Source organism: Oncorhynchus masou, chromosome 18 (assembly GCF_036934945.1).
Source record: "Oncorhynchus masou masou isolate Uvic2021 chromosome 18, UVic_Omas_1.1, whole genome shotgun sequence".
NCBI lineage: Eukaryota > Metazoa > Chordata > Actinopteri > Salmoniformes > Salmonidae > Oncorhynchus > Oncorhynchus masou.
The window spans coordinates 46,557,355-46,578,803 of NC_088229.1; the positions used below are offsets into that span (position 1 = coordinate 46,557,355).

Sequence of the window (21,449 nt, forward strand, 5' to 3'; positions counted from 1 at the left end):
CAAAAGTGAATCACTTACAATATTTACAAGTCATGCTCAACTTTATAGAGTAGCTCTACAAGTGCATGATGAGATACAGTTTCAACAAGCCACCATCTCCGCAAGTCCTTATGTCCAGTATCTGATTATAGTATACTGTATAAGTGCCACAGTTACCGTCCTGTAGCAAAAGCCCCTGGTTCCTTCCTAGCCTCTCATGTCCTCTCAGACTATCCTGCTGGTCTTGGTGTCAGGACTAGATGGTGGGGTACTGAGACACGGCTCCAGAGGCACAGACTCCCAGGGGTCTTCCACCCCTGCACCAACACAGTCTTGTGGCAGCCCTGCAAGCCGTAACACTGCTGAACCCCCCGCAAACCCTCTCAGCCCCCCAGCAAGTACCCGTGAGGCTGCCCTGTGCCCCACTGCCAGTGGCCATGAGGCTGCTCCACTACTTTGCCCCAAAGCCAGTTCAGTCAGGAAGCCCAGGCTCTGGGAGGGGAGGCTGAAGAGCGGCAGCCCCCTGTAGAGCTCAGGCAGGGGGCGGCCGCCACCAGGAGACCGGAGGGGCAGAGACTCAAACTGCACCAGGGTGAAGTATTCACCGGCGCGGCACGGCCCTGCAGATAGTTCACAGAATGCAAGTGAGTGAAGCGCTGAAGACATCCAGCTTATTTTTCTAAAACATGAAGAAAGTGTTTAATTGGACTCATATTAAAGACTGAGTAGAAGGGGCAAATCATTACCTCCTATGTCATCGTCTTTCAACCATCTCTACAGGTATCCTGTGGACAGACACACATCGTAAGTATGGCAAGTCATTACGATGACATGTGTGTGCTGTCCTAGCCTCAGTGCCAATCTGAGAAATTTGCCTCACACACTTGAAATAAAAATCTCAGGCTTGAAACCAGGCTTGTAGTATTATATTAATTTTAGTAGATGTGATTAGATAGCTAATAATATTATTATAAATATATTTGCATCACTAACCTTTGAGCACAATGGACAACGTAAGGCCCCAAGTACTGCCAGACAGATTATTAGTAGCCCGATCAGAAGAGTCAGACTCCATCGGTTCCTGGATACTACAGGAGAAGTCTATCTGATTATACCTTTTAGAGCTGGGGATCAATGCCTCATAATCCATGACTGTATCCATTATTTCTGCCAAATATCCTTCTAGCTAATAGAGCACTAATCTCTATGCTGCGTGTTAGAGAGACAGAGATTAACCCATGAGATAACCTGGTCTATACAATCGACAGTGATATATAATATGGTTAATGTGTCATTTGAATTAATACAGTCACCTCCAAACCAGCGTTGGGTTTTTCGTCAACAAAGGATGCATATGCCAAAAATAACCTCATGCCTACAGTAAAATATAGTGGTGTATCTTTGATGTTATGGGGCTATTTCGCTTCCACTGGTCATGGGGCCTTTGTTAAGGTCTCTCTTCTCTGTAAACATCAATGATGTCGCTCTTGCTGCTGGTGAGTTTCTGATCCACCTCTACACAGACGACACCATTCGGTATACTTCTGGCCCTTCTTTGGACACTGTGTTAACAACCCTCCAGGCAAGCTTCAATGCCATACAACTCTCCTTCCGTGGCCTCCAATTGCTCTTAAATACAAGTAAAACTAAATGCATGCTCTTCAACCGATCGCTGCCTGCACCTGCCCGCCTGTCCAACATCACTACTCTGGACGGCTCTGACTTAGAATACGTGGACAACTACAAATATCTAGGTGTCTGGTTAGACTGTAAACTCTCCTTCCAGACCCATATCAAACATCTCCAATCCAATGTTAAATCTAGAATTGGCTTCCTATTTCGCAACAAAGCATCCTTCACTCATGCTGCCAAACATACCCTTGTAAAACTGACCATCCTACCAATCCTCGACTTCGGCGATGTCATTTAGAAAATAGCCTCCAATATCCTACTCAACAAATTGGATGCAGTCTATCACAGTGCAATCCATTTTGTCACCAAAGCCCCATATACTACCCACCATTGCGACCTGTACGCTCTTGTTGGCTGGCCCTTGCTTCATACTCGTCGCCAAACCCACTGACTCCATGTCTTCTACAAGACCCTGCTAGGTAAAGTCCCCCCTTTGCCCAGCTCGCTGGTCACCATAGCATCACCCACCCGTAGCACGCGCTCCAGCAAGTATCTCTCTCTGGTCACCCCCAAAAACAATGATTTCTTTGGCCGCCTCTCCTTCCAGTTCTCTGCTGCCAATGACTGGAACGAACTACAAAAATCTCTGAAACTGGAAACACTTATCTCCCTCACTAGCTTTAAGCACCAACTGTCAGAACAGCTCACAGATTACTGCACCTGTACATAGCCCACCTATAATTTAGCGCAAACAACTACCTCTTTCCCTACTGTATTTATTTTATTTATTTATTTTGCACCCCATTATTTTTATTTCTACTTTGCACATTCTTCCACTGCAAATCTACCATTCCAGTGTTGTACTTGCTATATTGTATTTACTTTGCCACCATGGCCTTTTTTTGCCTTTACCTCCCTTATCTCACCTCATTTGCTCACATCATATATAGACTTGTTTATACTGTATTATTGACTGTATGTTTGTTTTACTCCATGTGTAACTCTGTGTCGTTGTATGTGTCGAACTGCTTTGCTTTATCTTGGCCAGGTCGCAATTGTAAATTAGAACTTGTTCTCAACTTGCCTACCTGGTTAAATAAAGGTGAAAAAAATATTTCAAAATAAAAAAGGTCAACGGCGTCATGAAGTCTACCAAGTACCAGAACATTTTGCCTCTACCAGGAAGAACTTGTGGTTTCAGCAAGACAATGCTCTACCAGGAAGAACTTGTGGTTTCAGCAAGACAATGCTCTACCAGGAAGAACTTGTGGTTTCAGCAAGACAATGCTCTACCAGGAAGAACTTGTGGTTTCAGCAAGACAATGACCTCAAGCACACATAAAATGTGAACATATAATATAGCTCGATATTTGTATTATTTTTTTATATATTTTTTTTTTAACATCTTTATCAAGGGTGCCAGTAATTTTGGAGGTGACCAGATAATCAATCACTATAGATAAATTGACCCTCAGGGGTGAAATCCGTACTTGCAAAAGGACATATTAAGGGATCCAGCTTTGTATCCATCCCCTGTAAATTCATCTAGACAACAAGACAGTGTCAAACACAAACACTTGCACTTACATTTCAGAGAAAATACAGGCTCACATTTTTTTATACAGTGCATGCTGCCCAATAGTCATTGGACAAGTGAAAGAAAACACCTTACTTGAACACACAAAGCAGGATGGGGGTTCACATTGATGAACCCTCCTCTTTTCTGAAAAAAGACACATCCAAACACAAACACACTGTCAGTGATCAGAAAACACCAGATATTCATCTGTGGTTTAGCAATGCCAAAGTCAAGGGTTTGATTCCTGCTTGGGCCACCCATACGAAAACCTGCGCATGCACTACTGGGAGTCGCTTTTTAAAATGCGGAATACACATTTTAGTTGAATATGCATTCAGTTGTACAGGTATCCCCCTTTCCCTTTGGAAAAAAAAGAGTCTGCTAAATGGCATATATTATTATACACAATATTAAAGGTAATGGGTAAGTCAACTTTTCACACGGTTGGCAATACCCAATGTCCATGGAGAGTGGCCGTCCACCCTGTGTGTTTGTGGTTGTAACTGACAGTTAGACTGTCTTTTGTTTGAATTGTTTACGTGTCTGCTGTGCAGGGGAAATAATAAGACAAGCTGAACTACGTAGCTAATACTGTTGTAACGGGGATCCTTATTGTAGCAACACACTTTTGGAGGGAAGGCAATCCTGCGCTGCGTTAGCTAAGTTTTCATGTCATCATCGGGTGTAGTTCATAAAGGTTGCAGCGTGTATGTTGGGATGAAGTGTGAATTCATGCCAGGAATAATAAGTGTGAAGTTTGATTTCCTCCCTTCTGTAATAAGCAGCCAATGAGGTATTTTTCCTTTATTCATGTGTTTAATATGATAATGTTATAGCGCCGGTTAAACTGTTATGTATGTAAGTACTTCAGAGTTATACCAAGCTAATAAGTCACACGTAAGATAAGGTTGTAAGAGTGTGCTTAACTGTATTTTTCATTTACTTTATAGTTCTCACGGAAGGTGATAATTCTGACTAAAACTACAGAATAAAGCCGCCGGTTAAAATCAAGGAACGGTTGTGCTCGTGGTCACTGAAGGGAGCTACAGTGGTTGTGCATCTGACTCATCCTCAGTGTTTTGTTAGAACTGTTTAATAGGAGCACAGCCACACCTCTCTTCTCATCAATCACAGCTTGGAGCCTTGGCACTGAGACATAAATCAGTCAGATGTCAGTCAATCAGGGGTTTAAATGGTGGCATAAAACTAAAGCAGGCTCGGTGCGGGTGTAGAGAACAGTGCACTAATGAAAATGATTTTGCAATTTCAAATGATAGTGACTCACCCTCACATTCTTTCACAACACCTAGGTTTGGGGAACAAGCTTTGAGACAGAAAGAGGGAAGAGCATGGTCATCAAACTACATGATCTGATGAATAAAATGCATAGCCTACAGTACAGTTGTGATTGAAATGTATGATGTATATTATTCTTAGCGTTTTGTAAAGGAGGGGATTGTGGTGGTCCCTGAGGAAGATAATATATAGACCTTGACTGGACTGCCATATGGTTCTGGCGCCAGCAATAAGGCTAGCCACATCTGCAGGAATCAAACATAAACTATTACATATTGGGCTATATGTCCTGTCCACTAAACAACTCTAAAGTTCCCCCAAATAACCATCATATTTTTTAATAGACAACAGTTCAATGACAGGTGATAGATAGAATTTACTTCAGGAGAGTTCTGGTCCCCCAGAGCAGAATGGTTCCAATGTAAATGTCACTTTCTTGCAGCAATCAATGATGTGTGGGTAGCTGTAACACAATATTACTGAAACTTCTGGAACACATACAGTAGGAGACAGCAGAGCAAGAATTGTATTTCACCATGAGAAAGTGCAAAACACAGTCAAAAGGTTGAAAGACATTCAGTTAATATGAAGTTAGCAAACACAGTGAGACTATCATTTATTTTACTTGACCATATACGGTTCCCCCAATGAATGTGTGTGTGTTCTCTTTTGGCACAATATGTCTTCTTACCTGTTCGGCTGGGTGGCATCCCTAGGGCACTCCTTTCACCCACTTACTTCTGCTTAGAGTTGTAATCTTTGTCACTGTGGTCAGCAGACACTTTACTGGTCCTCATGCTGATCTGGGACTGCAGAAACAGCAACACCATGTCATGTGCTGAGAACAGCAGACACACAAAAGTCCCAGGCACAGTGACGTCCTGTTGGAGTTAACGTTAGTCCTGTTAGATGTAGTGGTAGTGTTATGGTTAAGGACTGCGGTACAATGCATCACAGTGTAGTCTCCCTGGGCAGGCTTATTGCCTCCCACAATATATCAAGGCTAGGGTTTCCTGGACTAATCAAAGTGTCTAGGACGAGAGAGAGTTTTCTGCAGCTGAATGGGTTACCTTTGATTGTGAATAAGACCTGGACTTGTAGGCAGGGTTTGCAGTCGTGTCAACACAGAAACACTCTAAGCTCCAACCACCTAACATTCACAGGACCTTTCATGGCAGGAAGGGCAACATCTGAGAGAGATATCTTATCACAATTTAAAATATTTTACTGAGTTACAGTTCATATAAAGAAATCAGTCAATTGAAATACATTTATTAGAACCTAATCTAACCACTGGGGAGCCAGGCCCAGCCAATAAGAATGCATTCCCCACAAAAGGGTTTTATTATGGATAGAAATACTCCTAGCACCCCCACGCCTGATAGGACATTCCTGCAGTCAGCATTTTAAAGTGGCCTGTTATTGTCCCCGGCACAAGGTGCACCTGTGTAATGATCATGCTGTTGATATGCCGCACCTGTCAGGTTGATGGATTATCTTGGCAAAGGAGAAATGCTAAATTTACAGGGATGTAAACCAATTTTGGAGAAATAAGCTTTTTGTACATGTGGACATTTCTGGGATTTTGTATTTCAGCTCACAAAACATGGGACCAACACTTTACATGTTGCATTTATATTTTTGTTCAGTGTAATTTGGCTTATAATGCACTATACTTTCTTTGAATGGTCTCACCTTTTACACTACAGTCTGTCAGGCCCTAAGGAGAGAGCACAGAGAGATTGATTTCCTTCAACATGCAGACCAGGCAGGATGGAGTTTGTTAAACTCTGTTCTACAGTACAGACTGAGCTACAGCATGTCAATAAAAACATTAATCTGTTCACTCAAACGGATCAAGCATCTTACCAGTGTTGACTTAATGCACATAGACCAGACTGGGCTCCTGAGTGGTGCAGCGGATGAAGGCACTGCATTTCAGTGCTAGAGGTGTAACTACAGTCTCTGGTTAAAATCCAGGCTGAATCACATCCAGCTGTGATTGGGTGGGTGGTGCACAATTGGCCCAGCTCTGTCCTGGTTTGGCAGGGATAGGCTGTCATTGTAAATAAGAATGAGTTCTTAACTGTCTTGCCTAGGTAAATAAAGTGAACTAAAGCTTGTCTGTGTGTTTGGGTTTTTGCATGTGCCCTCCCCACACACACACACAGCCACCTTGAATTTGCATGTGGTAAAGAAAGCCACAAAAGCATGCACACAAACAAATAATATATCTATACAATCATACTTGTGTGCAATAGCTATCCATACCTTATCAGTATTTACAACCTAATTACAAGACGTGCGATGTTTTCTTTAGAATTGAAATGATCTGAAACACACTCGATAAACAATTTAAGAAACCTAAGAGGCCCAATGTCAATGCACGATGTGCACCGTGTATCATCTCCAGCGTACCTGCGGACGGGGACCTTCGCTGCAGCAGCAGGACCAGGACAAAGTGAACCCAAAGGAACAGGCGAAGTCATTGGCTCTACAGGACCCTGAGCGCGTCTGCCTCCAGGTCGGCCCTTTTCTGTCTTGAAAAGTGGAGCTGGTTGCGCTGATCACACGGATTCCCACATCATTATCTAGAAGCAAGAAATCATATATTCGTTACATCGCGACGTTTACTGGCAGTCCTCCGAAGGCACAGTGTTTCTCAGTGATTTCTTCTTTGTCATCAATTAAAGGTAAGCTAATAAACTGCAAGCTGAAGTAGGATACCAAATCATTTAACATGGTACATTTTTGTACTTAAGACATTTATCACGGACAGGACTAACTAATATATGTGTATATAGGCCTATTGATGCACTGCAATTAATTAATATTACAATTTCACTTCAATTTTACATTGTGTCAACATGCACCTGTTGTTTCAGGTAAACCAAAAGTTACTTATCTATTCCCGCGGATGCTCTGTGGCACTTCAATCCAATCTACTGGAAATAAGTGTGAATAGAGAGTGACAGTCAGGAGGATGACAGAGGTATGTTTACCTGAAAAGGTGGCTTAATTGTGCTGCATGAAGTTGCCAGTTAGATTTCCATGATCAATGCAATTTCGCTTTTTTAGTAAACCATGACAATCAAAGTGGTTCTGATTTACAGAGGCGTCATACCCATAGGGCACGTGCGCTCTCAGATCTGTTCTGTTACCAATACAGTATACACACAAAGTGTCTGTAGAAAGCAAAAAGGATAAATATACATCAAGGACATTTAGAAACACACATTTTTACTCATGTACAAAATAGCATTTCAAAGTGTATGTAACATGCACTCAAGTCCACACAATGCATAGGGTGAAGTCATTAAACACAGAATGCATTTAAACCTTCAATGACAACAGATGCGCCTCTGTTTACTGCATATAATTGCAAACATTACTTACTTCTCTGGGTAGAACAATTGTCTTATGGTAATTGCAATTGCAATTTAGTCTAATGGAAGTCAGATCTATAAACGTTATACACACACACACACACACACACACACACACACACACACACACACACACACACACACACACACACACACACACACACACACAAAGGCAACCTAAAGATCAGTTAATTACTCATGACTAAAAACATAAAATGGATTTTGGCAAAACGACCCCCCATTCGAAACTTCACAAACTGAACAGGTATAAATACACAGGGGATAATGGGGAAGATGGGCGACACCTGGAGGGGGGTGGAGACAAGCACACTCTCGGGGCGTCACCTGGTGTCCTACCTGGGTATATACCTGGATGATCGCGGTTTTTCAACGTCGACACCCTGATGAGGCCTGGGTCCAGGATGTCCCTGGCGGGGACCCAGCACCTCTCCTCCGGGCCATAACCCTCCCAGTCAACCAGGTACTAGAACCCCCTGCCCAGAGGTCGAACCTTCAGGAGACGCCTCACCGAGACAGTGTAGAGGGGGTGGGCCTGGAAACAGTAGACAAAGGGCTGTGAGAAATAGGTTTGGCTCTGGACACATGAAAGGTGGGATGTTTAGGCATAACTTCCTTTTTTCCCCCAATTTTTGCCCAAATGACATACCCAAATCTAATATTCTTGGTACCATTTGAAAGGGAACACTTAAGTTTGTGGAAATGTGAATTGAATGTAGTAGAATAACACAATAGATCTTGTAGAAGAAAATAAGAAAAAAAAGTATTTTTCTACCACCATCTTTGAAATGCAAGAGAAAGGGCACAGTTCTAGCCATCACTCTGGTTGTAATTCCGATAGTGTCCACAACATGGCAGCAGTGTATGTGCAAAGTTTGATGGATAACTTGAAGTATGAGTGAACTGCAAGCCTGAAGTCCCCGGGTACATTTGGGAAAATCGTGAAGGAGCCATCCATTTGCATTCATATTATATTTTTATATTTGTATGTAAGAATATTGTCAAATCTGTATACTTGGACTTTGATTTAGCTTTCCAAGTATTAGTGGCCATATAAGTTCAACATTTGCAAAACAACCAGTTTTCATAACTGTGAATATCCTTATAATTTGTCCAAAATGAAAAGGCATGCTGTCGTACAAAGTTAGTAACTACATTTTAAGACATATAAATGGTTTCTGGATACTCCTGTAAAGCCCAGCTTATTGGCTATCTAGCTAGCTTTGTTTGACCCCGATTGGTGCTTAGTTGACAAAGTTCAAGAGATGACTGCCCGTGTCGTCGGCATGCCATGAAGGCATCGCTCTGACCAAATATGGTCCTATAGGATATACTACACCCCTAATGATATAGTGAAGTCTTGATATTTGTTGTTTCTCTCAAATCTGCGATCTTGACATGACTGCATGATTTACAACTGTCCTGTTGAAGGGACGCCGATCCTTTAGAAGTTACGAAGGGTACGGAGCAACAAAAGATGATCAGCAGAGGGGCTAATAACCTTGGAGATGGAGAAAGGGCCCATAAACCAGAGGGGGACAGTTTGCGGGATTACACCTGGGGGGGGGGGGGGGACAGATCTTGGGTGGATAGCCATACCTCCTGCCCGTGACAATACCGGGGAGCCGGGATGACAAACTGGCAACAGACAGAGAACACAGGTATAAATACACAAGGGATAATGGGCAAGATGGGCGACACGTGGAGGGGTAGAGACAAGCACACAGACAGGTGAAACAGATCAGGGTGTGATAGTTGATAACAACATACTGCAAAGTGAAATATTCTGAAAACAAAGTCTTGAATAATTACAATATTAAACTAAGACCATGTCATCATTGGACCAGAGAATGAGTCACTAAGGTGTCTATTTCTCATATACCTTAGGTTTCAGTACAGTCCATACAAGCTCATTGGAGCTGACCTATCCCGGTCCAGTTGAGCTCATTACAATGTAGGAGTAGTCTCTATACCCAGACATTGTATATCATCTCTATGGCATTGTGCATAGCAGGCAGTTCTACTGCCAACCAGTTAGAGATGGACATGTGCTGGCTCAAGTTGGGGCATGTTGATGCTGTGCACTTCAGTAGAACTACATATTCCAGAAAGGTTCTGACAGTCAAGTGGAGACTTGGGTAAAACAACACTTTGTATGTATAGTTAGTGCCCAAAGATATCACATACTTTAATCAGAGTGATGAAGTGAGTTTGAGTTTGAGTTTATTTTTATTTTTACAGGGACAGTGCACATTAATCAACGTTTCAGTAAAAGTTCCGGTTTTAGCCAGCCGGCTAATTTTCAACCGCAGTCCCTGGGCAGGTTATTAAAAACAATTACAATATAGACAATAGCAACATAGAACAAGCAAGACATAGCAACATAGGACAAGCAAGACATAGCATACAGACAGAGCAACATAGGACAAGCAAGACGTTAGCATACAGACAGAGCAACATAGAACAAAAAGCAGCAAGACAAAATTCATAAAAGCAACAAAGTGTTTCCACACCTCACAAGCTACAGACAACAGACAACATGGAAAGCGGCAACACACAGCTAGGGACCATGTTCACAAATCTGATTGACCTTTAGCCATGTCTTCAAGCATTTTGTGAAAGTGTGATATGTGGTGCAGTTATGTGTGTCTGATGGCAGTGTATTCCAGACATGGGAAGCTCTCACAGAGAATGCAGATTTACTAAAGGTGCTTTTCCTTAGGGGAACTATACAGTCACCTCTCATGGCAGACCTTGTGGATCTGCTGCCATATGTCTGGGTTTTCTGTTTAATAAAAATATTGAGTGGAGGGGGAGCCAGGCCATTAAGGATCTTGAATACAAGACATGTGTCGGTGTATTGCACAAGATTTTCCCAACTCAAGAGCTCATGCTTTCTAAGGATGTGACAATGATGATGGCTATTGGGCTTCCTATCAAGCACTTTGAGAGCCTGTTTGTAGACAGACTGAATAGGTTTTAATGTTGTACAGCAAGACAGTTTCTGTAACCTGTGATGACGTGAGCACCTGTGGTGAGGGTACATATCAAGGACATTCAGTTTCATACAATAATAGTTCAGTTTATTTGAATGGGGACAAACACATCGACACAATGAACAAACAATCGTCCGATGCATTGCACTAGTGTGTCTAGCTCAAGCTCATTTTCAACACCCGTCCCAAAATAGACTTTAATGAAAAGAAATACGTAATCAATAAAAATATCACATCTGTACATTTATCATAATTATATCGACAATGCCAGCCTTCAATTAGATGCACCTAAGCAAATCTCATAGCAGTAATATTTACAACTTGGACATACAGTCTTAATGGGTCTGTTGGATAACACACGGCAGTTCATACATGATTACACTGCTGAAGCAGTAGCAGCCTGTTGGGAAACAATGCAGTAGAAAGACCCCGCAGTTTTCCCTGGTGGACATTCCAGGCCTTTGCAGCTCCGGCATCTGTTAGGGCAGGGGTTTCAGGGGAAAGACCATTGAGAGACACTTGAAGACAAGCTTCACATTTGAAAAATCAGATGTGTTCAAAGCTCAGTACATTGTACAGAATGTGTCCAGGATTTTCAGCGCACGGCTCTAGTGACAATTCTTTAACTTAGATTTTTGGTTGAGATGGATATGTGAATCCAACAAATTATTAATTTGTAGACAAACTGGATATTGAAATACATTTGGCAACCAAATATCAACATTTGAAGAATATGTACCTTGGACAGTTCCATTTACTTTTGTAATACAGTATATAGCAATAAGGCTAATGTAGCAGTACTTATTCTACCTTAAAATAAGTAACAGATCCATGGCCACATTCTGAGGTTAGCCTACTGGAACTATAAATGTCTTGTGTAATTATAGAAAGTGTGCATGTTCAAGATAGCATGCAAAGGTCATCACAGGTCTGTGGAGATCTTCACAATTGCTATAATAATCTGTGTAAAATCTCAAACAACATTGATCATTGACACTATGTACTTTTAATATAATCTGAACTGCAATCCAGGTAATTTGGTTATGGTATTAGATGAAGCACAGTGAAATCTATCAATGTCTTACCCAAATATTACCCACATTTCCACGTTGAAATTACGTGGTGTGTCCAGTGAGTTAGTGATCATCAAGCTCAGGTAATATTTACATCACACATTGTCCATGATGGTTCTATCACCCTTATACTTCCTGGGTAGACTTTTTGTGTTATTCACTTGTGATCTGGGGATTTGGTCCTGTTCATCATCATTTTCTTTCTTTGACTTCTGTTCCAGACTTAACTTTGTGAGTCTCCCTAGGTCTCTTACTTGCCTGTAGAGAACAGAGGAACAGAGCACAGAGGGAATAAGATAATTAAAGGATGGATTCCCTTCTTTTGCCCTCCCAAGTGAGTTGCACTGCCTTCTGTTCATCTTACTATCTTAGGTCTTGCCTTTCTTCTTTTTTTACTCTGCTTTTGTCACTTCCATTTTTTTCTCTTCACATTCTTTTGCTACTTAATTATTTCTTCTTTCTCTGCTCATTAGAATGTATAGTTGGGTCTGGCACACTGTTTTCTCCAGTCTCATCCCCCTTATTTTTTGGTGTAGAAGTGGCCTGAATTTCTCCAGATTCTGCGGGTGTTTCTGATAGCTCTGTTCCACTTTCAGGCAGGCGTTGTCATCCAGCACAGACTAGCTATACTGTACATCTCCTCTATGTAATTAAAGTTATCTTCGGTGGCTGGAATGCATTTTGGGCTCAGTGCAGGCTTTTGTTCTGGCTCGTCTTGACGCTGTCCATTGCACGATCCATAGAATAATATTTTGACCCAGTGTGGACCCATCTTTGCAGAGCGCGGTCTGGGTTTGGGGGAGGCACTGCTTCAATGTACACAAAGCGCTCTCCATTGGAACAGTTAGTGAGTTGGTTCTTGCATTGAATCATGCGTTTCATAACTTTCCCCAGTCTTGCAGCCTGCTTTGGTCAGAAACTCTATCATCTGCTGATTCAGGCATCTCTTTGATTGTACCTTGAACTGAGTTCTGATTGGCCTGCGTGACTTCAGACTGACAGGTTTGTTTTCCTTGAACAGTACATGCTTTCCACAGACAGATATTCCTCCAATAAGGACTTGCCCTTGCCTCCTATTTACTTAGATATGCCAGAGTGCACTCTCTGTACCAACCTCAAGTGGCTTGGGTGGATTCCCTGTATGCTATGGTTGAGCTATTCTTCCTTCAGGGGGTTAGCTCTGGCCTCCTCCCTTGTAAGGATTTTTCTCTCCAAGATGAAGATAGGGTGAACCGTTTCCTTTGGTGTGTTGTGCCCAGCAACTGTACTTCAAGCCTCCTTTTCTTGAACATTTCCCTTAATGCTGCTTGATGTGGCAGCCCCCATGCACTCTGCCATGTCAACTTGTTCTGATTTCACTATATTATGTCAAAAATCACTTATATAATCAAAACAAAATAATTAGCCAAGATTGTTCAGAGTAATGTAGTGAATTTAAATCTTGTTGTATTAACAGAGGGTGGTTGATTTTGTAGGAGATATTCCCTAGATTAAGTTGTCTCCTTTGTTCAGGCAAACCCACAACGGTAAGGCTGATGTGTGTGGCTTCATGGTCAGGTTCAAACAGTGCACTCAGTACACAAAGAACAAACTGTGGCCCTACGTGGGATGTACCCAGACGACCATATTTACTTAGCTTAGCGAATCAAGTGGTAAGGTATCTTAGTGGTGAAGTGTTACCCCCTATTGACTTGATAGGCATAAATGTTCAGTGTCTCTGTTTGGGTCACTACACCATCCATGCCTCATATTACAGTCAAGACAACAAAAAAACTGGCCCTGTATAAAAGGTCAAACCTGAGATGCCCTGCCTCATCACCACGGTGGCCCGCTGAGTGACTCATCCTGCAAAGTGCTTGGCTCTGTCCTCTCTTAATTGGTTGACAGTGGCGACACATGCCTGCTTAGTGTCCTCTCTGACATCACTTTCTGCGATAATTTCGGTTTTGGACCCTCTTCTTCCTGTGGGTGCGTCCGTGGCAACTCACCTTGTGAGTTAGTCGTCGTGCCAACCAAAGCGACAATGTTTTGGAGAGGAGTCTGAGCCAGCAGTGCCAGCTGCCAATCACATTGTTCCTTCCTCGAGCCATCCCGCCCAGCTCTCTTATCAGTCCCCCAAAATCCCGTGGCAGGCAGTAGCGCGGGACACCTCTGAGGTCTTTGGGGATGTCTCGGCTGTGACAGAGGTCCTGGAAGTAGACAAGGGCAAAGCCGTGGCTCTTGCCTGTCCCCTGTAGTGCCCCCTGCAGACAGGACAGGGCAGCCCTGAACACCGGCCCCGTCACTGAGGAGGGCTCCCTTTCCTCCTCTCCGCTCCAACCTTCCTCTTTCCATTCCACTCCTTTCTCCATTCCTGCTTGCTCCTGTTTATCTCTTGTTAACTCAAGTCCTTTCAGCTCCTCTCCTTCACTCTCCCCTTGTCGCATCTCCTCTCCTTTACTCCCTCCTATCTTTTTCCCATCTCTCCTATTCCCTCCATCTCGCTCTTCTCTCCAGCTCTTGTAGGACTCCTTAGCCTCTGGGCTCCATATGATCAGCACCCGGCCTCCTGCCTCTCTGACTGCCTCCCACTGTCCATACATCCAGGGCACAGGGCCCAGCTCAGCCACACCAGCCCCAGACCTCTCCATAGCCCCAGGACCATCCCCATTGGAGATCTGGACCCACAGAGCCATGCGCACGTCAGCACACAGCTCTACCTGTAGAATGGAGGCCAAAGCACACACGGGAGACACATGGGTTGACAGCTCTGAGGAACGCACCAACAACACAGGCCTCTGGATGAACAGCCAACCTGCAGGGAGCGAGAGAAGGGGCGAGGCAGACACACACACACAAAGGAGAGGGTTACGGGGATGAGACAAAAAAAATGATTGGAAATGATTGTAAGTTATTGCTTGATTTCTCTATTATTGTACTGATGGCCATTAAGCCTTTGGGATCAAATCAAATGTGGATTAAATTAGGTTTGAAGGATAAGGTGATACAAAGAGCAGACAAGTAGGTCAAAAACAGTACATAATATTGCAAACAGTGTTAATGCAATATAATATGACTGAGGACACAAGGGGCTACAAAAAACTGACCTGTGACTCCATTCTTGGTCACATAGTGGATGAGGCGTCCCAGCATTGCCACAGTAACCAGAAGTGTCAAGGCTGCAACAGCATAGAGACCCCATCTCCTGTGGGAATCTGAGAAGTCATATGAGGATACTACTTATAAGTGCTGGAAGGTGTGTGTGAATGTGTGTGTGTGTGTGTGTGTGTGTGTGTGTGTGTGTGTGTGTGTGTGTGTGTGTGTGTGTGTGTGAATGTGTGTGTGTGTGTGAGAGAGAGAGAACTCACAGTCAGGACAGAGTATTCTCCTCCCATACTGTGGAGGATCTGACCGCCACACCTTCAGAGAGTTAAAGAGAGCGTGAAATGAAAAGAAAGTCAAAGTAAGGTAAGATATCCTTTCACATAATACAAAAAACATTCATAGTTAGGTCATACCTGCACACATAGTCTCTCAGTTAGGAAGGATAAGGGCAGGTTCAGCTGTGTCTCTCTGGTCCCCCCACCCTGTACAACAGAAAACTGCACTCTTAACAGCATGGACCAGTGTCTACAGCTCTAGAATACGGTAACAGTGTCTTCTTACCTTACCATGTTTACTAAGTAGATAGCTCCTCTGGACACACATCCCTTGTCCTGCCATACACAGAGTTGAGCAGCAAAGGATGCTGTGATAGTGGAAGTGAGATAGACACGGAGACTCTGTGAACCAGGACCAACATATGCCTCCCACTTAGACATACCTGAGGGAAGGAAGGAGAGATGTTCAAATCACATTTTATCGGTCATATGCGCGAAATGGATGTAGACTTTACTGTTACAATGAAATATATATATAAATAAATAAATACATACAAATAGTAACACAAGAGGAATTAAACTATATACAGTACCAGGAATTTGAGGTAGATAAACTACATATTCAAAAGTATGTGGACATCCCTTCAAATTAGTGGATTAGGCTATTTCAGCCACACCCTTTGCTGACAGGTGTATAAAACATATATTTTTAAATCGAGCACAACCATGCAATCTCCATAGACAATCATTGGCAGTGGAATGGCCTTACTGAAGAGCTCAGTGACTTTCAAACATGGCACTGTCATAGGATGCCAACAAGTCAGTTCATCAAATTTCTGCCCAGCTAGAGCTGCCCCGGTCAACTGTAAATGCTGTTATTGTGAAGTGGAAACGTCTAGGAGCAACAACTTCTCAGCCACAAAGTGATAGAACACACAAGCTCACAGAACAGTACCGCTGAGTGCTGAAGCGCATAGCGCTTAAAAATCGCCTGTCTTCAGTTGCAACACTCACTATCGAGTTCCAAACTGCCTCTGGAAACAATGTCAGGACAAGAACTGTTAGTCAGGAGTTTCATGAAATGGGTTTCCATGGCCGAGCAGCAGCACACAAGCCTAAAATCACCATGCGCAATGCCAAGCGTTGGCTGGAGTGGTGTAAAGCTCATCGCCATTGGACTCTGGAGCAGTGGAAACACGTTCTCTGGAGTGATGAACCATTTAATTAACCATTTAGCAGTCTTATGGCTATTTAGCATAAGACTGGGGCCCAGCTGTATAACATTTTAAGGAACCCTTCTCCTGTAGTTCACGATAAGCTTCTTGGTTTTGCTGACGTTGAGGTAGAGGTTGTTGTCCTGGCACCACACGGCCAAGTCTCTGGGAACGACATCGTCTATGCACTTATTGATGAAGCCCGTGACTGATGTGGTAAACTCCTCAATGCTATCGGTTGATCCCCGGAACTTATTCCAGTCTGTATTAGCAAAATAGTATTGTAGCCTCGGGTCGGATGGTACTTCCTGTTTGAGCGTTTGTTTGGAATCAGAAAGAAGGGTTTATAGACTCATGGTCGGATTTGCCGAAGGGAGGGTCTTGCATGCATTTGGGTAGACTAAAAGTGGTATGGAGTTTTACCGCTCTTAGTGGCACAGAAGATGTGTTTATGAGCTCCCGAGTGGCGCAGCGGTCTAAAGGCACTGCATCTCAATGCTTGAGGTGTCACTACAGATTTGAATCCAGGCTGTATCATAATTGGCCGTGACTGGGAGTCCCATAGGGTGGCGCATAATTGGCCCAGCGTCGTCTGGGTTTGGCCGGGGTAGGCCGTCATTGTAAATAAGAATTTGTTCTTAACTGACTTGTGTAGTTAAATAAAAGGTTAAAAAAATAACAATATCAAGCACAGTATTCATATCACTGCGGTCTTGTGGTCTCTCACCTGGCAGGAATGGACAGTGGACATCAAAACTGCTTCTGAAGGACAACTACAGAGGAGAGACATGAGAACATGAGCGACTGAAACCCACATGTACTATACAGTTAACTGTTGATATTATACATGTATCGGCTCACAGTCTTACCTGCACACACATCTGAGGGTGTTTATCCACAGCAGAAACATTATATTTCTGTCAAAGGGAGAGGGAAGGGAATATTCATCATTATTATCCTCCTCTTCATCATCATAGTAATCACCAACCCTTACCAGATCTCTCTTCTCCACTATGTCCTCCAGTGTGGAGTTGAAGATGGGAGTGCAGTGGGATGTGTTTCTCTGGTGTTGCCAGCAGAGGGAGGCAGAGAGCTTCAGGTAAGCAGCAGGACACGGGGAACTCCATGCCAGGTTGGAACCCAACTCACCATACAGAGTCACAAAACTGGAGCGCCACACATCTCTGCCCTCTTCAAATAACACACAGACAGTGCATTATTACAGATAGTAGTGTGAGGAGTGAATGCACCAAGATGACTTCAGTCTCTAAGAACTGCATGCTCTGCTGGTTTATCTGTGACTCACAATAATAATAATAGATCCAGCAGAAAGCCCCTGGTTTCCCAGATCAGATTCACAGGGCAATTTACAGGTAACTGAAGCTAATCATCAACTACTGCATCTCACACAAGTCTAAGAGACATTAAAAAAAAACACGAATACTCACCACCTAATGAGCTGTTCACAAATGGGCAAACTGTGGTTCGCCTTGCATCCAGGTGTGTGTAATATACCTGTAGCAGGCAGACATACAAACAGACAAGACAAGTAAAAGGACACTTACATGGGACATAGTTTGAGCCATGCAGCAATGTCACTGTCCATTGCACATTATCTGATATGTAGTCGAGTGAGACCTTACCTGTACACAGACACAGCGAAGCAGGTAGGGGAACCTGAGAGTCACTGACAATGCCTGATTGGTGTCAATCTGGTGAAAACATACGTTATCCATAAACAAATTATATACATCTTTGTACACAACTTTCACCTTTTGAAACACGTCTACACACACACACAATGGACTTACAGTGGTAAGAGGAGAAAGGTTGGAGCATTCTGAGTCTGTCTGTCTGTAGCACAGCCTGGTGTACACTTCAGGTGAGAGAGCCGGCTGGTACATGTGGTCCCCAGTGGCTACAGTTACAGTGAGGGATCGAGCCAGCTCATCAACAAACAGGTCAAACTCCGGCACTGGATCTGAATCACCACAGACAGAGTCATAGTATGCAAAATGACTATAGAAATGTAATAAATTATTACGTCATTTTGATCACATGAGGTAAGGGGAAAAGTGATGGATGTGGAAGGTTAGGTTTTGAGATTCATTACCTGGACAGATGTCTTGTACGATGTACCTGTCTTCTCTCTTTGGTTTGGAGGACAAAGACACATACACTTGTCGCCCTGCATCGGCCGGGAAACAGTCATACACCAACTCCCACTGGCGGGCAGCAGAGACACAGCACCATTATCAGAAACACACGTTCACCTGTTTTAATGTGTGCGCGCATGAAAATATCAGATCTTACCAAAATTTGATGGCCAATATTATGGAGACGTAAACGTTTGATTTTGGTCTTTCCTCCGTTGAATGGAAGCGGGCCTCTCCACTTAAAATAAAAACAAGGCAACAGTCAACATGTTATTCCCCACAAATGATGCAGGGCCCCCCTTGGGAAATCAGTGTAATTTTGTAAATGACAGATCTCTATGGCAAGACGCATCATTCACCCAAGTTTAATCAAATTCAGACCAGTACCGTCACAGATATCGTGTGTGACTAACGTACGAACGCACTAACTGATGGAGATAGATCCACAGTCCCCTCCACGATTTCATCGTGGGGGACAATTAATAGATAAGAGGGTAAGAAAGTGAACTTAATTGTATCCATCTATCCTATCCAGCTGATAACTTTGGTAGCTAAGGAATATTCACTGGTCAGTGGAATGAAGAGTTGTTGTTACCTGTAAAGTGCGATTTTTGACATTTTCTATGGAGATGATTCTGTGAGTACTAGTTGACAGCTCCAGGTAGGTAATAGTCAGTGTCCCAGTAAAGTCTAGAGAGGAAAAACAGAGGACAGATTAAGGAATCGTGGCAGTAAAGGTAGAACAAGAGAAAGTCATAGCGCCCACCCTTTGGGTCAATAACATGTGATTTTGTAAATGCTGGACCTCTAATGGCAAGACGCATCATTCATTCGTCTAAATCGGGCCAGTGGTGTCTGAGATATTGCATGGGTTGGCTAGACTAATATTCCTGAGCATATGTGCCAAATTTCAAACAGATCAAGCGATATAAACATGTGCCCGTTATAGAGCCACTGTGTGGTTGATATGAATGTTCTTGCATATGTTGAGTCTTATGGGGTCCCTGAGGAGAGGGACCTATGTACCAAATTGCATGACTTTTAGGTCAAAACAGGATGAGGGGCATGACCTGACAAAGTTAGCATTTTCAATCTCTTGTTATACCGCCACCATCTGGACAATCAGTGTAATTTTGTAAATGCTGGATCTCTATAACAAGATGCATCATTCACCCAAGTTTTATCAAACATCAGGCCACTGGTGTCTGAGATATCGTGTGTGACTAATGTACTAACATACAGAGACAAATCCATAGTCCCCTACCCAATTTCATCATGGGGGACAACAAACACAAGGTCAGAGAAAGGGAGACTGAGATGAAGACTGGATAAAAGTAAGCTGGAAGAAGGTTCTGACGTGGAAGAGGATGATGTGGAGAGTGTGATTGTTTGTGGATGGGAGACAGAGTTCAAGGCCTTACCTGCAGCTTTCATTCTGACACGGACATGGACACAAGCAGAACAGGAGCCTTGTGATGGAGAGAACCGGAAGGTGGACAAACTCAGCTGGGGAAGACTCTCCAAGTTCCAGGTGGAACCTATAGAAAAAACAAATGCCACAGAACATTCAAAACTGTACAACATATGGAGTAAAATGTCCACGTGAAGTCTCAATTCCAAATAAACTGTTCCTCTTCATATTGTGTATAAGATCAGCTCTCCAAGGGGACCATGGACTAAATTAACACTTACCATTATGGTGTTGAATCTATGGATAAAGTGGAGGAGACAGGGAAAGGAAGAAGGAGAAGAAACAGAGCATGGCTGTGTTGAGTTTGTTATTGACATGTGAAGTGAATATTGATGCAGGTTCACATAGCCTAATGCATTTTCAATACATAATTTCCATTATCGATAGGCTACAGTCTGAGTATAATGTCTCCATTGCTTATTAGTTACATTATCTCCATGAAGATTAACATCAAAGATGGTATGATTCATTCCTTTACCTCGGTGACAGTTAGTTTAGCGCGTGGTTTCTCCTCCGCGGCGTGCAGGAGCAGCAGCAAACACAACAGGAGCACAGCACGTGCTGGTTCATTTCCGCAACTCATCATGAACATTGATCAGTACTGACACCAGAGACACTTGGAAAAGTCACATTGTATCCGACGTTGCTAGAACAACGCTCAGGCAGCCGACAAACGCAAAATCCAGTGGGATGTAGTGTAAACATACATGTAAACATACATACATGTTTACACTACAGAGTGCATTTCAAAACCAAATAAATGTAATTCAATACAACTGAAAAGTAGGTAGGCCAACATGTTATGTTCCAGTGCCATGTTGTTCTTGTATGTTCCTAAGAACTGATCGAATAGTTCCCTGCGAGTTAAATTGTGTCTTGGGAGAGTGCGTAATCGCTGGCTAGTTTACAACATACAGCTCCACCTCTCCAGTCGCCTACTCCAGACAGACAGGTTACATCAGTAGTTACCTCCCACAGTATACCATTGGGCGAATACGTTTTGTATTGCCCGGTGCCCCGGTTAGGCGGACCGTTCCATTGGTCCTTAAGAGAAATCTCCACTCCCGGGGCATCGGGCCATGCAAAACGAACTAGCCAAATGTTCAAGCTAGTACTGTTGCTGCTCTACGTCTTGGATTGCCGAGAGTGTGAAGTTTGCTTTAACTAACAGTAAGGAAATAATAGTCAGAGTATACTGAGAAAGAACAGTTTATTTAACTGCGGGAAGGACGGAAATGTTTGCTGCATAAATATTGCAGTCCGCTGCACAGTTAGTGTTGAGGCCTACTA

General features: G+C 43.2%; 1 protein-coding gene across 1 annotated transcript; it reads right to left on the minus strand.

The window, feature by feature from the left end:
• Nucleotides 1-10,951: 10,951 nt before the first annotated feature.
• On the minus strand, nucleotides 10,952-21,088 carry LOC135504710 (uncharacterized). Its single transcript, XM_064923505.1, has 17 exons — nucleotides 20,638-21,088; nucleotides 20,381-20,396; nucleotides 20,110-20,226; nucleotides 19,284-19,378; nucleotides 18,846-18,926; nucleotides 18,646-18,757; nucleotides 18,344-18,513; nucleotides 18,176-18,244; nucleotides 17,981-18,047; nucleotides 17,527-17,723; nucleotides 17,402-17,449; nucleotides 17,260-17,305; nucleotides 15,610-15,761; nucleotides 15,457-15,525; nucleotides 15,307-15,358; nucleotides 15,046-15,153; nucleotides 10,952-14,753 (listed from the first exon to the last, which is right to left on the minus strand). Exons 1-17 carry the CDS (start codon nucleotides 20,749-20,751, stop codon nucleotides 13,882-13,884), a joined length of 2,385 nt encoding a protein of 794 aa, XP_064779577.1. The 5' UTR covers nucleotides 20,752-21,088; the 3' UTR covers nucleotides 10,952-13,881.
• Nucleotides 21,089-21,449: the final 361 nt, after the last annotated feature.

Bases quoted from the DNA above. Each gene is read 5' to 3' on its own strand.
- LOC135504710 (XM_064923505.1), bottom strand. From the start codon at position 20,751: ATGTTCATGATGAGTTGCGGAAATGAACCAGCACGTGCTGTGCTCCTG. The intron at 18,048-18,175 runs GTAAGGTCTCAC...TGCCTGCTACAG, and splicing joins TTCGCTGTGTCTGTGTACAG to GTATATTACACACACCTGGA. The intron at 15,526-15,609 runs GTAAGGTAAGAA...TCTGTTGTACAG, and splicing joins CTATCTACTTAGTAAACATG to GGTGGGGGGACCAGAGAGAC.